Here is an 18644-nt window from a genome sequence, read left to right as displayed (position 1 = left end):
AGGCCTCTCCCTGCATCCGCTGAGTCTGATCTCCACATGGCAGAATTTGCAGTGAGGCTTGAGATCAGCCGGACGAGACACCCTGCTTGGTGCCTTATGGTTGATCTATTATAGAACGTGATTCTGAGCAGCGGTACTGTCGCTCACCCCAGGGAGGGTGACTGGCTGTCCCAGTTGGCCCGGGACTGAGGGGGTTCCCCAGGACATGGGGCTTTCCGACAGTCCTGGACACATCTGCACGATGGGTCACCTTCCCCCAGGGCACACTGGCAATGTCTGGAGAGCTTTTAGGTTGTCACCACTGGCAGGGGGCCAGGGGCACTACTTGCATCCAGTGTGTGGAGGCTGAGATGCTGGTCAGCATTCCGAAGTGCCCAGGACGGCCCCCAGCGACAAACGATGAGCCAGCCCCAAACGTCCACAGTGCTGAGGATGAGAAACTGGTCCCACATACCCTAGAATGCTCTAGGACTCAGGTCCATCCCTTTTCACAAAGGAAGCCCATCTAAGCAGTAAACCTGGTGGGTCGCACATTGGAGATTCCACTTCTTGGAGGTGCCCCACCCCATATCCCTGGGCAGTGAAGAGAGCCTTGGGAAGGCTGTTTCTCCTGGGCAGGAGGGGACCTCCTGGCTAAGCAAGACCAGGCAGTGTCCCCTCCCTCCCCCGGGCAGGTCCCCGGGCTCTCTCTCGGGGGTGGGAGCCCAGGACGACTGCTCACCGTGTGTAGTTGGGGATGGTGCCATGCTCCGTGCCCTTGGTGCTGTAGGGGCCAACGCGGTGGGCGTGCCAGCAGCTGCTGCCCTGGAACAGGGTGTCTGTGATGTGCAGGATGTCGTTGCAGCGCACCTGAAGCTCTCCCTCTGCCCGCCCCTCCAGGGCCAGATTGACCCGGATGTAGAAGGAGTCCCCTGACGTGGCCACTTTGGCCTCCAGGTCCTGGACCAGCTTCTTATAACCTGATCAAAGAGGACATGGGGACAGGTAAGCCCAGAGCCGTGATGCCCCGTGAGGATGGTTCTGCTTTGGGGGCCACTGTGGACTCGGGGCGCAGCCTGGCTCTGCAGTGGGCTAGGAGTGTTGGCGTCGGTGGCCTCTGGGGGAGGGTGGAGTGGATAGGGGAGTGTGTACCCTCCATGTTGACCTTCACTGACAGACAGCAGAAGCCATTCACCCTCCGGAGAAGTCCGACGGCCCGCTCCAGGGTCATGCCCTCCAGGACGGCCTTGGACGAGGGCTCGGTTGCCTCGTAATCCACCTGATGGAAGATCATGAGGGTTACTTCTGTTGACCAGGCTTTTGCAGCTGCGGTCTGAGTGCAGGCATGTGCCCTGCAGGAGACTCACTGCTTCCCAGACACCCATCCGCCCCCATCAGAGCCCTGTGTCAGGACACCCTGATGCAGGGTCCCCAAGCTAAACACATTCCCACCCCGGATCAGGTACTTAGATTGCCACTGGGTGCCAAGTTTCCGGTCTCCAACATGCTCCATTCTAGAGCATTCTGGAACAGAGTCCTCAGCTTGGGACTATTGATGTTTGGGGCCGTCCTGGGCCCTGCAGGATGTTTTGTACCTTCTCTGACCTCCACCCACCAGATGCCAGGGCACCCCTCATGTCACCCCTTCCCCAGCTGTGAAATCCACAGGGCTCTTATCCACTCATTTGTTCTCGGTGTTGTTTTGGTTTAGGAGAATAGACATGTTTATAATGAGAAAAACAGAGATGTTTTCAATGCTGTTAGAATGGAACTGGCCCCATTCGAGTATCAGGACTGTCTCATAAAGGGGATCTGTTGCTTTAACCACAATGTGAGCTGACAATTGCAAATCTCACCAGGACTGTCAGAAGTGTGACGAACGGCTTTTGTGTTGGGTGGGCTGATGCTTACGTCAGGAACTCTGTGTGTGATCATTCGAGACAGAGGAGAACTCAGCTCAGCCCATGGACAGTGGGGAGAAGCCGTGGGGTCCATGGAATCCTGATTGAGGGTGCAGCCCCTCCCTCCCCTTCTCAGCCCTACATCCCCCCTACACCCCCCTACCCTGGGAGGAATTGGTGATGCCTGTTTTTCAAATTTCTTGCTAATCTTAAAAGGCCTGATGCTTAATAATTCTGCTTTTGTTGTTGCTGCTGTTCAGTCGCCAAGTCGTGTCTGACTCTTTGTTACCCTATGGACTACAGCACGCTGGGCTTTGGTATCCCTCACCATCTCCCGGAGTTTGCCCAAGTTCATGTCCATTGAATCAGTGATGCTTTTAGGTAACATCAAAGTGACCTCCCTGTCCATATGTTCACTTAATAATAATTAGGTTGTACATTTTTGTTTTCTGCAGTTTAATGGATATTTTATAGTAAAAAAATTTTTTTAATGTCCCCAAGGGTTAAAATGGTGAATTTTATTATGTGTACTTTAATACATACACATGAAGTATCAGTAAGATTATTACAATTTAAAAAAAAAAAAGCCCACATCAGAATCTTATGTAATCTCTATCAGAAGATTCTGGGGCCAAGATTGCTTCATCCCCAAAGCCCGCTCAGCTGGTGCATAGTCCAGCCTTCAACAGCTTGTAGGTCACCCTCGAGTTCAAGGATGTCAGGGTGGAGAAGGGCGCAGGGTTTTGATGACAGTCACCAGGACTCTCTAGTCATTGTGTTACTCTGTTTTATGTCAGCCCAAGAGAAGAGTATGGACCAATCCAATAATCCATTTTTGTCAAGTTGAATCCATGGCTGCCTGGGTTACCTGCCCCTCACGCTGACCCCACTCTCAAGAGGATGCTGGGGGCTTGAGGGGCTGATGCCACACTCACCATGACAATCTGGGTGCCGGGGCGCAAAGCCATCTCATCTGCTGCAGAGCCCGGGGTGACCCGATGAATGAAGATGCCCGTGAGGTTCCCGCCAATAACGCTTATCTGCTCCAGCAGCGCACCCCCCTGGAAGGCCAGCGCCGTGACCTGGCTCAGGATCTTGCGGGCCGGCCTCCGCCTCACTGGGAAGCAGCTGCAGGAAGGGAGGGGCCGGAGCTCAGGCGTCCTAGAGCAGGAGCTTGGGTCTCCCCCTGGGTCCCCTCTAGTCCCAACATTCTAGAATTCTTCCCAGGCCTCAAACAGGCTGACAGTGAGGACACAGTCCTCACTCTGCTCTGCCACCTGCTGGCCCCAGCCCTCTGCTCACCTGGTGGAGAGATAGAGGTCCCCAGAAGACGGCAGCAGGCTGTTCTCAGATTCAGGGAGGTCTAGAAGGAAGCCAGTGGCTCAGGTATGGAGCTGGGCCAGCCCTCAAGGTCACCCCACTTCTGAAGGAGTTTTGGCTCACCCGTGCAACCTCAGTGCCACCCTTGCCCCTGCCGCAGGCACCCCCCTGTTTGTTGTGTGTTTTGCTGAAGCTGAACCTTCTCTCGCCCCTCCCTTCCTTGATGCCCAGAACCTTGATTCACCTCTGCTAAAATAGGAGAGGCTGGTGGGGAGCTGCATTTGTCAGGGTTTAATCTACATTGTGTCCTTTTGCAGTGTTTGAGTTGCTAGCATTTTACAAAATAGGGAATCTGGAATCTGGATTTCTGTCTTCACTTGAGAAATCAAATCTGGCATAACTCTGGGCCTGTATTTCTGTGCGACAGCCACCGCTGGCACTGGTCATCGGCTGCCTCTGTCTCCCGGGTCACCCTGCTGCCCAGCTGGCCACAGCAGGACTCTGAGTTGGCAATCTGCAGGGCTGGATGTCCTCAGAGTCTCCCCAAGGCCTATATTTTAGTAGCCTGTGAGGCAGATGGGCTGCCCCCAGCCCAGGTGTCAGCCTCCCTGCAGGTAAGGTTGCCCTTCTCGCCTCCTGAGCTACTCAGAGAACCAGAGGGCTCTCAGACAGCTAGTGGTCACCAGTTGCAGACAACCTGTGCCCAGCTCACAGATAAACATACATTCATGCTCACATTCAAAGCCAAGTGAAATTATACTCTCAATGTATTTGAGGTCAAAATACTCTCAATGTATTTGAGGTCAAAAGTAAATAAACCAGGACTTGATGCACAATCATGACAAAAGGGAAAAAAAGAGCATTGACTCATCCTGTTTGTGATCTCACATCCAGGTTGGTTACATCTGGGGTGGAGCCTCCGTTATAAATAAAAATGGCAATGAATTTGTTAGAGGCAAGGTTTCTGGTCATGTGACCCACAGAAAGCCCGAGGCCATCAGTCCTAAAGGGGCTGCCAGGTGACAGCGTGGGGATACACGCACTCCCTGGTGGACGTGAGGTGAAATTCAGACAAGATGCTAAGCTCCTGCTCTGTGCAAGGCCCAAGACCGGGGAGGGGGGGGCAAGGTAAGGAGGCTGTCCGTGAGGGGCCTGTGCCTTGAGAAGGAGACAGGACCAGTTAAGTGACAAATATGAGGAATAAGCCACAGGAGAAATGGGAATGTCTCAGGTGCCAGCATGCGGCAGAAATGTTCCCAGCAGGCACCTCAGCGAGGAGCAGTGAGGATGGAAGCCGGCTGCCCTCTAGTATCACTGGGAGGCCCAAGTGTCCGTGGTCAGAGCAGGGAGGGACAGAGAGAGGACGTGTGTGTCTGGAGATATCTGAACTTTATGCTGAGCTGGACGTGGAGGTGAACGCAACTCCTTTAGCCTCGAGGTAAAAACAAAAGGACACTCAGTAAATACAGCACATCTGGACACTGGTTTGAACTGCCAGGCTGTCTGGATTTTCCCAGAGGCTCAGGTCAGGGCAGCAGTCAGGTTCACTCCTCTCTGCCCCTCCCCTGGGGTGTCTCACCTGCCTCCCTGAAGATCCCTGTCTTTTCCTTCCTGTCTCTGCCAGCCCAGCCAGGGCTGGTGGGGTGGCTGCAGAGGTTTGGGGGTACACTCACCTGCCCGGTCTACAATCTCAAAATCCAAGTCTGCATTGCTCTTCTTAGCACCCAGGGAACCTCCCTGATCCACTTCCAGGATTTCTGGGCAGCTGCTACAAAGCATAAGAAGATGGAAGTCAATGTCCCAGGGAGCTAAGGGCAGTGGAGCCACCTGACCCTGTCCCCAGCCCCACTCTACCTGGAAGGCCAGGAGTCTTCCCAGAAGCCCTCTGTGGCCCGCTTGCATAGGGATTGCTGGCTGGGAGGCGCAGGGCTGCTGGAGCGGAAGCTGTCCACCAGCTCTCGGCTGGACGTGGCGCTCAGGTCAGACCAGAGCTGAGACTGGGGGAGGACACAGCAGAAGTCACCACGGGGCTCTCATGGGGATCCCTCAGGACCCTGCCCCTGCTGCCTCTACTGTGTAGAGTGTAATGATAATAAGCCACAGCCTCCCACTGACAGGGTAGAGGAGGCAAGAGGAGGGGAGAGAGGAGCAAAGAGCCAAGCCACATTAATTGAGCACCTACTATGTGTTGGGTATTCTATTAGCTACTTCTAGATTTTACGTTGCTTAGTTCTTTCTTTTTTAAGCTTTTGGCCACCCTTCCACATATGGGATCTTAGTCCCTGACTAGGGATTGAGTCCACGCCCCCCTGCAGTGGAAATGCAGAATCTTAACCACTGGACCACCAAGGAAGTCACCTGTATCCTTTAGTTCTTAATGATAAATCTATCTGGTGGGTAGCATTGTCCCACTTTGGGGTGTCCCAGGTGGTGCTAGTGGTAAGTAATTTGCCTGCAATGCAGACCCAGGTTTGATCCCTGGGTCGGGAAGATCCCCTGGAGAAGGAAATGGCAACCCATTCCAGTATTCTTGCCTGGAGAATCCCATAGACAGAGGAGTCTGGTGGGCTACAGTCCATGCGGGTCACAAAGAGTCAGATGTGACTGAGCATCTGAGCACACGTACTGCCCCACTTTACATATAAAGCAACTGAGGCCAGAGAGGCTAAGTTACTGGCTAGGGAGGGTTATGTGCTGACGGGGTGGAAACATGCAAGATGCAAAGCGTGGAACTGGAGGATGCAGGTGAAATGTGTAGATCCAGGTGTAGCTCCCCTGTTCACTTGATAAGCATTTCTTTAGCATCTTTAAGCATCTCCTACATGCCAGACCCTCTTCTGTCCCGATAGACGAGGTCTGGTCCGGCCCCAGCAGTGGTGGAGGCACTGGCCGTACCTCAGAGGAGCTGCCGTCACTGTCGTCCCGCGGGCAGAGGGCAAACATGCGCACCAGCCGCTGCTTCCCCTTCGGACAGGGCTCCCTGACCCCCGCCTCCTGCTTGGGCTGCCAAAGACCCAGACAGGCTGGTTAATTTAGGGAATATCCTAGGTTGCTCTTGGAGTTTCTACCGAGTCACAACCCCTGTATCTCCAGTTTCCTGAGTGGTTTCCTTTCCTGGGCTTCAAGGCAAAACATTTATGTCCCCTTCTCCCAACCTGGGACACCTGGCACTGTGGGAGCTGGCCACCAATGGGACATGCAGCAACCAGCTTGGTGACTGCATTTTATCCCCTTTGGATAATACATGTTATTCTCTCCTGGTTATACAAATAATAGATACTATATGTATATATTGGTGGGGAGGAATAGTCCAGTTAGAGATGAAAGTAAAATTGACCCATCCTCCCACACTCAGAAATAGAGCAGCAAGCATTTGCTGTCTGTCTGTCAGTCTCTTTTCCATGCATACATATATTTTTTTAAACATATTTGATGTGGCGCTGAGTAGGGGAGGGAAGAAGGGCTGGGACCCCTGCTTAGGGAGGTGAGGGTCTGGCTGTGCCTCCCAGGTGTCCCTGGGCACCTCTGAAGAGGTGAAGGGACACCAGGGTGTCTGGAGCTGGAACTGCTGGCGAGACCATAATTAGAGGTTTTACAGTAATTTTAGTTCTTTGAGAATGCAGCTTCCTTGGTTTCTATCACTCAGCTCTCAGGTAGTTTACTTGCAAGCTTCCCAGGAAGACGTCACCCACTAGACCAAGTGACTACCTGCACAGCTTCGTATGCTTGCTTTCTTCACTGAGCGCCACACAGTCCAGGTTCCAGAACCTTCCACCAAGCTAACCCTTCTGTGACTTGCATAGTATTAGCATAAAAAGGGATGCAGAAACAGACTCAGCCTGCCCAACTGGGCACCGTCAACCTTTGATCACACGACACAGTCTGCTCACAGGAGCCAGCATCATGGACAGAGCTGAATCCGGTGGTGCCAGTGGGCCTGCGTGGCTGGCTCATGTCTGCCCCGACACCCTGCATCTTCCCCCCAGCAGCACTCACCCCTGGTGATGACTCGGCCTGCGCCTGCAGCCGCTGGACCTGCTGGCGCAGCTCGCAAACCTGGTCCGTCAGCTCAAACACCTTCCTGCGGAGGGCGTCCTTCTCGGTCAGGTTCTGAGAAATCTCCATCTGGGCTCCATCCCTCGCCGAGTAGGCCTGGGAGCCGAGATGGGAGATAGAAAAGATCGATGCCCAGAGGATAAAGAGGCTGTGTCGCAGGAGTCCAGGCAGAGAAAGCCCTGGACTCCCCTGGTGTGTAGCACACACAGCTCGTTCTGTGGCTTACCACCATTTATGATTCATGTAAAAGTGAGCCGTTTCAGTAACAGCCAAGAAAGGGGTTCACACAAACACCTCCTGCTAGAAATGAAAGGAGGGAAGATGATGTGCAGTGGGCATGGCAGCAGGTAACTGTGGCAGGGAGTTGAGAAACATCCCGGGGACCAAGGAGAGAGACCCTGAGTCTGGAACCTGCTGCCATTGAGATCAGGTGACCTGGCTAGCTAGCAATAAGCCACACCCAGAGTGGCCTTCCCAATCCTCCTGAGACCCCTTGGGGACTGCACCTTCGGTCCTCGGAGCCCCTCAGCCCGGCACCCCGGCTAGCCCCTCATTCCTCCTGGGTACCTGGTCTCGCTCCTTCTGCAGCTCGGCCACTTGGCTCTGCAGGGCGTTCATCTTCTCCTTGTAGATTTCACAGTCCACCTTGGTCTTCTGGAACTGGAGCAGGGTCTGCTCCTTCTCTTCCCAGTACTGGACGGAGGGGGACAAACATGGCCCACAGAGGTCAGTGACTCCGAGGGTAGGGCTGAGGATGGGGGTGGGGGAGCCTTGGGGTGAGGGAGGTGGTTCTCGAGAGGAAATAAGGTGAATTGACACTCATTTTTTAAGTGCTAGATTTTAGGTGCATCTAGAGTTGCTGTGTTGATTATATTTTAATTTGGTCATCAAAATATGCATGGGTCCTGCATGTCAAATTGTGTTTTGTTTATTCCATGTCCCAAAAGGCATACCTATTTTCCCTCTGCCCACCTCATTCTCTTCCACTGTCTCCTTTCTCTCATCCTCTCCTTGCCTTTTACAGCAACTAAATAAATCCCTGGCTCTCACCCTGGGGCCCCCACGAACTGGAAATTGCTCTGTTTTTTTTTTTTGCTCTGTGTTTTAATTGCTTGTTTGTCTGATCCATTTTCTCATCACCCCACAAAGTGGACATGGCCTTTAGCATTGGATTCTGAGTTGGTGCCCAGTCTAGTTTGACAAAGGAATAAGTGAATAGGCCAATGCATTTCTTGGGCAAAGTTGGTTTTAAGCTCAGTGTGGTTTAAAGAATCTGCTTCCTCATCCAGGCAGCCCAGCCCCTAAACACGGCCCAACAGCGTCACCTGCTTTCGCTGTCTCTCAGCAGCCACAGCCCGCTCCCTCAGAGAGTGGATGCGGTCCACCAGCTCCTGCCTGCTCTCCAGGGCCTCGTCCAGATTCTGCTCCAGAATGTCCTTCTCCGCCTGGTACAAAGAGAGGTCAGCCCAGGGACCCTGACCTCCCCGAAGGCCCCGGGGAAACATCCCCATCATCTCGTCCCCAGGACAGGAGGCGGGAAGCTTGGAGTCCAGGTGTGGGGATGGATTTAGCTTTATTACTGCACATTAGGCAGGAAAAAAGGCAAGGTCAGCAATCAAAATGCGGAACATGCATTTCAGCTCCACGTGAACGTGGCTAGGAGACAAAATACAGGAAGCTGAAAGCCTCTGAGGGTAGTATAGCGCCTCCTTCTTTTAGGCAGTTTCAGCCTGCTCCCTCAATAGATCCAAAGGCAGAGGCTTCCAGGAGAGCGAATATCAAGGGGTGAGGCGTTCCCTCTTCACGCTCACTTTTATGAACGATGGCACAGTTCAGGCCGGGGGACCCACACCCTGTGAATGTCTATTGAAGGACTAGTTCAAAAAATAGATATTTATTGATCGAAAGGGACCGGAGAGGAGAGACAGATGATTTGCATAATTTCAGGGTGCTGGTGACACGAACTTCTCTGCATCCTACAGTTCCCCACTCCCCCGTGCCTGCCTGGGCGGGATGGCAGAATATTTTGCAGGCAGAAAGTTTCCCCCACTTTCACAACCTTAAAGCTAATCGCATCAATTATAATCAGGCTCCATTTACTCCAAAACAACATAGCAGCAGCAAACAAGCTAAGACTTTTGAATACATGCGCAATAGCTTTCAATTTTGCCAGAATATGGGGTCTGGAAAGAAGGGGAAGGAGAGACGTAAGAAGGGGTGGTGAGGATGAGTCACTAGGTTTCATCTCACCGAGACCTTAGCCTCAGTGGAACCACTTGTCAGAAATCCCACAGTCTGGAAGCCACTGGCCTTGGCCTGTGGCCACAGGGAAGGAAGCTGAGCCTTGAGGGGAGACCAGGGCAGGAAGTTGAACCTTGGGGGCATCAGGACCCACCAGGCTGAAGGTCAGGGAGCGGAGCCTCTCATTCTCCTCCTTCAGGCGGCTCAGCTCCTCGTCTCCAGGCTCCAGGTCACTGGCCATCTTCAGGGACCGCTCTCGAAATTCCCGCTCACAGGAAGAAGACATCTTCTCTCGCTGCAGCTCTTGCTTCATGAGATACAGCTGCCAGGGAGGAAATGGAGGAGGAGAAAGTCACTGCTGTTTCTCCACTAGACCAGGAGCCAGGTGTGGTCCTCAGCCTTTCTCCTTAATGATGTGCTTTTCATACTCAAAAAGGCCCCTCTCCCAAGATTTCAAAATCCATGAAAGGGTTTTACCTAACGAATAGTCCCTGTGGGATGATAAAAGCATTTTAGCTTTATCTTACCGGTGAGGTGTAGGGTTAAATCACTGAGCTGGGCCCCCGGGAACAGAGAAAGGAGCCCTTGCCATTGGCTCTTGGATCTGACAGCCAGTGCAGCCAGGGATGAATGGCCAGTAAGCCTCCTCCAGCATGGCCCTGCTTCTCTGGCTTTCCACATTCCGCTAAACATGTCAGATGAAGTAGGGGGCAGCAAGAAGAAACCCCGGGGGATCTACTGGAATTAGAGGTTTGGGTGTGAACTCATGATTTCTAAAACATGTGCATGTATGTGTATATGCATACTTGCATGCATATGTGCCTATGCATATTTGTAGGTGTATGTATACTTGTGTATCTATGTGCATGTTTCCTAGTCCTCTCTGCTAAAACGTCTGAGGAGCAAAGATACCCCAGTAGCAATGAGCACACCTAGAGCCCAGATCTTGGTCATTAAAAGGAACTGGGGCCCCTTGAAGAAATGGCTGACTTTGGAGCTGAGGTGGGCTGGGTATGAGATGATCCTGGAATATCTTGTGATGATGCAAAGAAAGTCAGTGTTAAGAAAACTCGACCTCATGTCATGTCCCAGGACACAGCATATTGAAGGGGTTCCCACTGCCAAATCTAGAACACTTTCAGTACCAAACTAAAGACAATAATATGTTACAGATTATTGGAAATAGGAATCCAGGCATCTGTGCCAATAACAGATGCACAAGCAGGGAAAGGAAAGGCACCCTCTCACGGTCAGGATGCTGAGGGCCAACTGGTCACCAGGGGGAGCACTGGAGATGGGGCTCATCATTTTGCAGCCACCAGAATAAAGATGTGCTCAGGCAAGAATCACTGGTCAGGCTAAGTCCAGAGGGAGGTGTCAACATGAAGCTGGGGTGCTTGCTGGCCTCAAAACACCTCTCCCATACCCCACATTGCTTACCAGCTTCAAGGAGCAATAAAGAGTACTTTGGCTATTTTGGTACAATACCTGATCCTGGACTGGAGGGAAAATGCCATAAAGAATGTACTTTAGGTCAACTATAAAACTGTAACCCATACAGCAGACTAAAGGATTATATCATTGTAATTTTATGAACTTGACAACTGCACCACAATTATATAAGAGAATATCCTATTTTTAGGAAATATACATCGAAATGTTTGGGGGTAAAGGGCCATGATGTGTTCAACTCAAGTGGTTCAGGAAAAAGTGTGTTGTACGTGTGGGGAGAGAAAGAGAGCACAGTGATAAAGAAAAGGTTATGTGGATGTCATTTGTATTTTTATCTGTATATTATTGGGTAAATTCAAAATTCTTTCTAAATAAAATTTAGAAAACTAAAATCAAACAATGCCATAGTTAAAAGCAAATGCCAAAATGACAAGGCATGACTATCCTCCATAAAGAACTCTTGTTGATCAATAAGAAGATACAATAATTATCCCCAACAGAAATAAGAGTAAAAGACTGTTGGGGTCTGAGGGGACCTCACTAGTAACATTCCTGTTCTCCCATCTGAATCCAGGACCAGCTGAGAAAGACAAAGGAGGAGCCAATAGAAGTCCACTGTCCCCCCGGTTACTGACAAGTCAGAGGGGAGCAGGGCTAGATGGGTCCACTATTCCGTCCACACCCAGAATAGCCAGACAGGCCCCCAGAGATAGGACAGGGAGGAGGGCTCCCCATGGTGGGCACTTCACAGACCAGGCGATTGCAAGGCAGGGTGGACTTGAGGCCACATAGCCTATTCAGGGGGACCCTGGTGGAGGAGAAGTTTCCTGCAGGGGTGTTGCAGGGAGTGGGAGCAGGGGTTCCAGGAGATAGGCCAGCAAGTGCAAAGGCCCAGGGTGGGGAGCAGCAGGTCAGGACGGGCGCCCCGAGCTGTTACCTCTTCCTGCAGGCCACGGCAGCGCGTGGTGGCCAGCTCCTTCTCCTGCAGTGCATTGCTGTAGTGCAGCGAGAGACTCAGCATCTCATCCTTCAGCTTCAGCACCTCGTGGAAGTGGGCGCTGACCTCGCGCTTCATGCGGCTGTGGTCGGCCTCCAGCTGACGCAGGCCCTCAGCGCGGGCCTCGGCCTGGTCCAGGCGCTCCTGCAGCTGCTGGCACTGCCGCAGCAGCGCCTCCTTCTGCCCCTTCTCCTGGCTCAGCTCCTCCTGCAGGCTCCCGATGGCCCCGGCCAGGCACTCGGTCAGCTTGGACGTCTCCATGAGCCCTGCGGGATGGGGCAGGTAGGCCAGGGGCTCCTCATCCTGCAGGGTCTTGCTTCCTGAGCCCACACTCTCAAGCAGGGCCCCCACACTAATCTATGGGTCACCTTAAATGCTTCCAGGCTCAACAGGACTAGATATTTCGGTTAAATAAATAGCATGACAGGTGATTTTTGTCCCCATTCTTGGCTTCCCTGTAGGACCTGGCTGTTTAAACCTAACTCCCCATCCCCTGCCATCATCAGCTGAACCTTGCTCGATGTTCATTCTCATGTCATCCTAAGGAAAACATAACAAAGAACATGAATCTGTATAACAGAACCCTGAATCCCATAAATAGGGGCTGTGATGACAAATAGGCTGAAACACTTTCTAAACCACAGTTTTGAGTGATGTCGCCCTGCCCCTTCAAATACCTAAATCTCTCAACAGCTCCTCCAGAGAAGCCTAAAATGACTCAGTTAATGAACAAGACCTCATCTCCCACCTGGCTGGTATAAATCTTTACTTAACAGCTCCTCTCCTTTTTCCTGCCGTCGGCCCCTCCCAAGAGTCAGAGCTGGGCAGGACTGGGCAGGACCGAGTGGGAACCTGTTCCCTTCTGCCTCAAGCACCTCAAGGTAAAGGTTTTCTAGGAAAGGACACACTTCCTCTTTGCCTGCGCCTCTCAGATGCAGGTTCCACCCCCTGTGAGGGGTCTGCTTTTGGTGCTGGATAGTTAGGGACAAAGCTTTTCATTTATAACCCAAGGTCATGGGCTCTGCCTATCCACCCCGACTAGGGTTAATGTGTGGGGGTCTCCTCACCCCCCACAGTCTGGTGGGTTGGTTGGAGCACGGGGACAGGAATGTCTGCCCAGTTTGGAACAGCCTACAGTCAAGGAGGGACACCGCCTCACTCCTGGTTATATCACCAGATCTCACCACTGAAGTTTGTGAAGTCCACGCTGGGCTGCAGCCCGGTGACCAGGGTGTAGACATCAGGGTTGTGGAACTTCAGGCTCTCCAGCAAGGCAATGGCCCCATTCTTACCTCGAGTCTTTAGCAAATCCAACAAGTACCCTTGGGAGAGAGAACAGTCTTAGCTAGCCAGGTACTGGGTAGGCTTCCCATGAAGGAAGCAGAGTATAACAGGATGGCGGTGGGGCAGGGAGGGGTCATCCTTGCACATCTAGGAATCAGGAGGTCAAAGCAGTTTTCCAGGGTTGATTTACTACTTCCATGATGGTGGTCAGACTCGAAAGGGGTCAGGCTGATATTTATTGAGGAACTGCTACAACCCAAGTGCTAAGAGTTGAGAATAAAAGACTCAAAAGGATAACCGTTGCTCTCCAGACCTCTCCCAGGTGTGTTGTGGACACATGCAGACACACATATACAAAGCAGGTGGGAGGAAATAAGCAAATAGCAGTGCCCCCAGGGTCCAGTCCCAGAGAGGCTCGGGCCTTCCAAGCCCACCTAGATCCCATCACTCTCAGTTTGAATTAGTAGCTTGAATTAATTTCTCCCCTATGTAATGGTCATAAAGCAACAGGCACAAATAGTATCATATTGATAGCTACCACTTTCTGCCTGTTTTTGAAGGCCCAGGCTTTGAGATGAGTATCTGATAAAGAGTAACTCATTCCATTCTCCTAACAACTTCATATGATGAAGCTTTCCTGTTTTTGAATGAATAAACACAGCTAGTCAGACAATCAGAATCAGCTCCAAAGACATCTGGAGTGGGTTGAGTTGTGGCCCCCAAAGTTATGTCCACTCGGAAGCTGCCAATGGGACCTTGTTCGGAAAAGGCTTTGCAGATGTAATTAAGGTAAGGATCTCAAGAGGAGGTCCTCCTGAGTTATGCAGGTAGGCCTTAAATCCAATCACAAATGTTCTTATAAGAGACAGAAGAGGAGAAGACAGAAGGCCGTGTGATGATAGAAGCAGAGATTGGAGTGATGTAGTCACAAACCAAGGATGCTGGGGCCACCAGAAGCAGAAAAAGGCAAAAAGTTTTGCCTTCAGAGGAGTTCAGCCCTTCTGACACCTTAATTTTAGACTTTTGGCCTCCACAATGTGAAAGAAGATATTTCTGCAGTTTTAAGCCACCCAGTTTGTGGTCATTTGTGGTGGCATTTCTGGGGCACTAACCCAGTCCCATGACTTGACCTCAGGTCACCTCAAGGTCCTGCGCTCCCTCCCCTCACAGGGGCTTTCCCAGTGCCACCTGCGCTGAGCTGGCTCTGCAGTGGGCTGGGACACAGGTCCTCACCGACTCTCATGGCGGAGTTGTTGAACCTGGGGCTGTGCAGCACCTCCTCCTCATCCAGCTGGTCTAGCACCTTGGCCTGGCGCAGGTAGGGAGTGAGACGGCTGGGGCAGATGCTGCGTACGATCCTGCAGCGGTGGTCCTCCATCATCTCCCACAGCACCTCCTCGTCCAGGGAGGTCAGCGAGGAATCCGTGCGGCACAGCTCCGCCATGGCCCAGCCTCAGCACCCTGGATGGGAAGGGTGGCCACGGAGGGCTGGGGTCAGAGAAACACAGCTTCCTGTCCAGGAGGTCTTTCCATCGAAACCCTCTTCCCCAAGTCAGCAGTAGAGAGGAAATGACCAATTCAGAGAGGTCATGACACCTGCTCCGGCCCGGGTGTCCTATGACCAGCAGGAGGATCCTGTCCATCCTTATTGTTGATATCAAGTCAATTCCTCAACCAGGAGCAGAGCAAGCAGAACAGGGTTTCTTTTGGATTCAGGAGCCTGGATTTGCCTTTAAATCTCAGGAAGCTGCCCCTGGCCTGGAGAATGGGTGTACTGAATGAGGGTGACATTACCAACTAGATGGATGGGGGTTTCCCTGGCGGTTCAGTGGTTAAGACTATGTGCTCCCAATGCAGGGGGCCCAGGTTCAATCCCTGGTCAGGGGACTAGATCCCACATGCCACAACTAAAGACCCTGCATGCTACAGCTAACACCTGGTGCAGCCAAATAAATAAAAAATAAAATAAAAATCTGTCTCATTGAAAAAACAAAACAAACCAGATGGATCTAGAACATGAATTCTTAACAGGTGTGACAGAGCCCCCAAGGGGTCAAAAACTGATTCTTGAGCAAGAATTCTTACTCTTCTGTGTACTGGAGTGGGTTGCCGTTTCCTCCTACAGGGGATCTTCCTGACCCAGGGATCGAACCCAGGTCTCTTACGTCTCTTGCTCTGACAGGCAGGTTCTTTACCACCAGCGCCACCTGGGAAGCCCATATAAAGCACAGATGTGCATAAATAGACAGTATATCTGTGAGGTTAATATCTCATGAAAGGGTGATTGGGGAAAGGGGAGAGGCAATCGCATCCAAGCACAAGACCTTGTGTTAAGAGGACCTCAGAGGACCCCCTGCCCAGACTGCCAGCCACAGAACCCACCCCAGACTTGGCTTTGTAATGAGTCACCTCCACAGGAGTGCCCCCACCCGAGCCCCTCTCCTCCCTCCAGCCCTGGCACAAATTCACTAGCCCACTGATCCATCTAAATACTCTAAGATGCTTTTAACCTGCAGCCTGTTTTAAGCATCTTAAAAAAGTCCTGCAAATGATATAAAATATCCATACACCAGTCACACAGATTCAACCCATCTTAACACTTTGTACCTGGTCTCCTTTTTAAGGACACGCAGTCAGAGACAGCCCAGTTCTGTTGTCTCCAGGTCCTGTCCCTCACTCTCTTCCTGCAGGTAACTTCTGGACCATGTGCTGCGTATGAGTGTGTCTAAAAATAACACAGGGCATCTTGCCATGTGCCCCCGGGAACCCCATAAACAGTGTGGTGCTGGGCATGGCTCTATACTCAGTCTGTTTATTTTTTTGTTGTTTATTTTTGCCACACCACGTGGCTTGTGGGATCTTAGTTCCCCCATCAGGGATCAGATCTGGGTCCATGGCAGTGACAGCCCAAGTCTTAACCACTGGATAGCCAAGAAAGTCCCTCAGCCTGTTTTTTGAGGTTTAGCAAATGGATACATGCAGCTTGATATGTTTTTAAACTGTGTACTGAATTCAGTTATACTAAGAAACCACAGTCGGTGCTCCTGTGGATGGACCTTAGGTCGTTTTGCCTTTTTCTCCAACACACATAGTGCCACAGTGACTGTAACCTTGGGCACAGGTGGGAGAGTTTCTCTCAGACCTGAGAGTTCCTATGATTTGGTTCTTTCCATTTGGAATGGCAAGGTGGAGCAGCTGGAGTCAAATACCTGTATTTTAAAAAAAGCTTTTGGCTGTACCACACGACATGTGGGATCTCAGTTTCTCGACCAGGGATTGAACCTGGCCCCCTGCTTGGAAACTCAGAGTCTTAACCACTGGGCCACCAGGGTAATCCCTCAAATACTTCTTGAAGAGGTCTATACATGAAAAATGCTTGAAAACCAGAGCAAATCAACCCTTGTAAACTAAGAAAACAAGGAGATGGTCACTGGATGGTCCTGTCCCCATGGACAGCCCCCTACAGTCCACGCGAGGGGCCCCGTCTTTAGCGAGGACTCACCAAAAACTGCTCACATTCGTTTTTGCAGGCACTCCTCGCGGTGGGATGGGATCCCGGGTCCCCTCTGAGGCCAGGTGTGGTGCTGGCAGGACGGGCCTGGGCGAGAAAAGCCTGAAAACCCGTGCTAAGATGATCTCATATCTATCTCGAGTCGCATGACTTGCACAGAAACTCGAGTTTCGGCACCAAAGACTAATGCAAGGGGGGAGAAAAGCAAACTGTTCCAGGAAACAATTCGACAGATCTTTGATCCCTACCATTTGCTCAGGAGCTATAAAAGCTTCCTTGGGGCTTGGTAGCAGGCTTGTAGAAGGAAGGCGAGCTTTGAACCCTAGGAGACCAAGGAGAGTGCGCAGGTGCAATAGTCACACAGTGTGTTTTTGTCACCAGGGGGCCTGACTCCACTGATACCCTTCCCCTAGGTCTTGTACTCAGAAGGAGGGATATGCCGACAGTTGTGGGTGGGAAAGGGGCGCGGGGATCTCACTGGTTGAGGAAGAAGAGGGAGCAAGCCAAGAATAGGAGTCCTGCCCTTAGGTGGTTCATTCCTGGTTTCTTCAGGGAACAGTTGATGGATGCTTAGGAATCAGGGTTTTATAGGTTGAACTGTGTCCATGAATCAGGGTTTTATATGTTGAAGTCCTCACTCCCAGTACCTGTGAAAGTGGTTTTATTTGGAAATCATGGCAGATGTGATCAAGATAAAGTTATCAGGGTGGGGCCTTGAATCCCTTATGACTTAGTGACCATATAAGAAGAGAAGCGATCCAGAGACAGACTTACAGGGAAAAGTCATGTGACAACCAAGGCAGAGATCAGAGCAATGCGCATAGAAGCCAAGGGTTACCAAGGATTGCGAGCAACACCCAAGGCTCAGAAAAAGGCATTGAGCAGATTCTCCCTGAGACCTTCAGATGGAGTCTGGACCTGCTGGCACCTGGATTTTGGATTTCTGGTCTTCAGAACTCAGGGCAAATACATTTCTGTCATTTTAAGCCATGCGGTGTGGTAATTTATTATGGCAGCCTTGGGAAACAAATACACACGCACAAAGGGAATTTGGAAACTGGCTCAAGTCCTGGAGTGCCCGGCCATGTCCAAGCAGTCAACTACACACTTGAATGGAAGGCTCGCGAGCTCCTGGGATCTCTACCCAGTAGAAGTCTGCATCTCTTTGGTGTGGCTCTTCAAATCAGGATGACCTACCTTGCATCAGGACCAGCTGTGCAATCCACAGAGCCCAGTACAAAATGAAAATATGGGCCCCTAGTTTAAAAAGTTTCCAGAAGTTCTAGACAGTGACAGCAGAGCATTAGACCAAGCACAGGGTCCTAGGAACAGGTTACATCCATGAAGCTGGCCCTGATTTGCATGATCAAGGGGTCTCCAGGCCCTCATTATGTAATTTATGCCTAAATTCCTATCTCAAACAAGTGATTCTCTTGTGATGATCAAAGCCCTTCTGTGAGGTTCTCTTTTAGATGTTGCTGGGGGAATAAGCATTCACTTCTTGGCACCTAGAGGTGGGTGGGCTTGTCAAGAGATGGAGGGCCAAATGAGATGCACCTTCTCCATGGCTGCCAGACTGGTGACTTGGGGCCAGGACAGGCTTCTAACTGTTCAACCACTCAAGGACCCAGGACAGAGGATAAACTCCAGGAGCAGTCCTTCCCAGCCCCATCCAACCCTGCCTCAGAAGGCAATAGTCTTTGTTTTCTCAGGCCCTGCCTGTCCTTCTGGAAACTAGGTGTGGCAGCAATAATACATCGGGTGCCCAGCCCCAGTGCTTGGCCAAAGGAGGCTAGGCCTGAGGCACCTGACAGCCCCGCACCCCCAGCCAAGCTCCCATCCCCTGCCCCGGAGGCCCCGATAGGGCTGAGTGCTTCTGCCCTCAGCCGGTTTGTGTTTCCTG

General features: G+C 51.6%; 1 protein-coding gene across 8 annotated transcripts in view; it reads right to left on the bottom strand.

The window, feature by feature from the left end:
* Positions 1-18644, bottom strand: part of CARD14 (caspase recruitment domain family member 14) — a 38347-nt gene that overhangs the window by 6242 nt on the left and 13461 nt on the right. For 2 of the 8 annotated variants that reach the window (XM_043462606.1, XM_043462616.1), the window contains 15 exons: positions 16733-16924; positions 14464-14691; positions 13131-13268; positions 11887-12212; positions 9652-9819; positions 8582-8701; positions 7824-7949; positions 7197-7352; positions 6096-6203; positions 5055-5197; positions 4874-4968; positions 3183-3243; positions 2816-3008; positions 1132-1258; positions 722-959 (listed from right to left, as the gene is read on the bottom strand). In XM_043462606.1, the coding sequence (XP_043318541.1) occupies positions 722-959; positions 1132-1258; positions 2816-3008; positions 3183-3243; positions 4874-4968; positions 5055-5197; positions 6096-6203; positions 7197-7352; positions 7824-7949; positions 8582-8701; positions 9652-9819; positions 11887-12212; positions 13131-13268; positions 14464-14674 (2210 nt within the window). In that variant the 5' untranslated portion in view covers positions 14675-14691; positions 16733-16924. Of the gene's footprint in view, positions 1-721; positions 960-1131; positions 1259-2815; positions 3009-3182; positions 3244-4873; positions 4969-5054; positions 5198-6095; positions 6204-7196; positions 7353-7823; positions 7950-8581; positions 8702-9651; positions 9820-11886; positions 12213-13130; positions 13269-14463; positions 14719-15315; positions 15375-16732; positions 18489-18644 lie in introns of those variants that run through there. The other 6 variants (XM_043462661.1, XM_043462625.1, XM_043462645.1 and 3 more) reach the window with 6 other exon arrangements.

The sequence above is a fragment of the Cervus canadensis genome, chromosome 1, assembly GCF_019320065.1.
Source record: "Cervus canadensis isolate Bull #8, Minnesota chromosome 1, ASM1932006v1, whole genome shotgun sequence".
Taxonomy (NCBI): Eukaryota; Metazoa; Chordata; class Mammalia; order Artiodactyla; family Cervidae; genus Cervus; species Cervus canadensis.
Note: the sequence above shows the minus strand (reverse complement) of the source record. Positions and strands in the feature narration are given on the sequence as shown.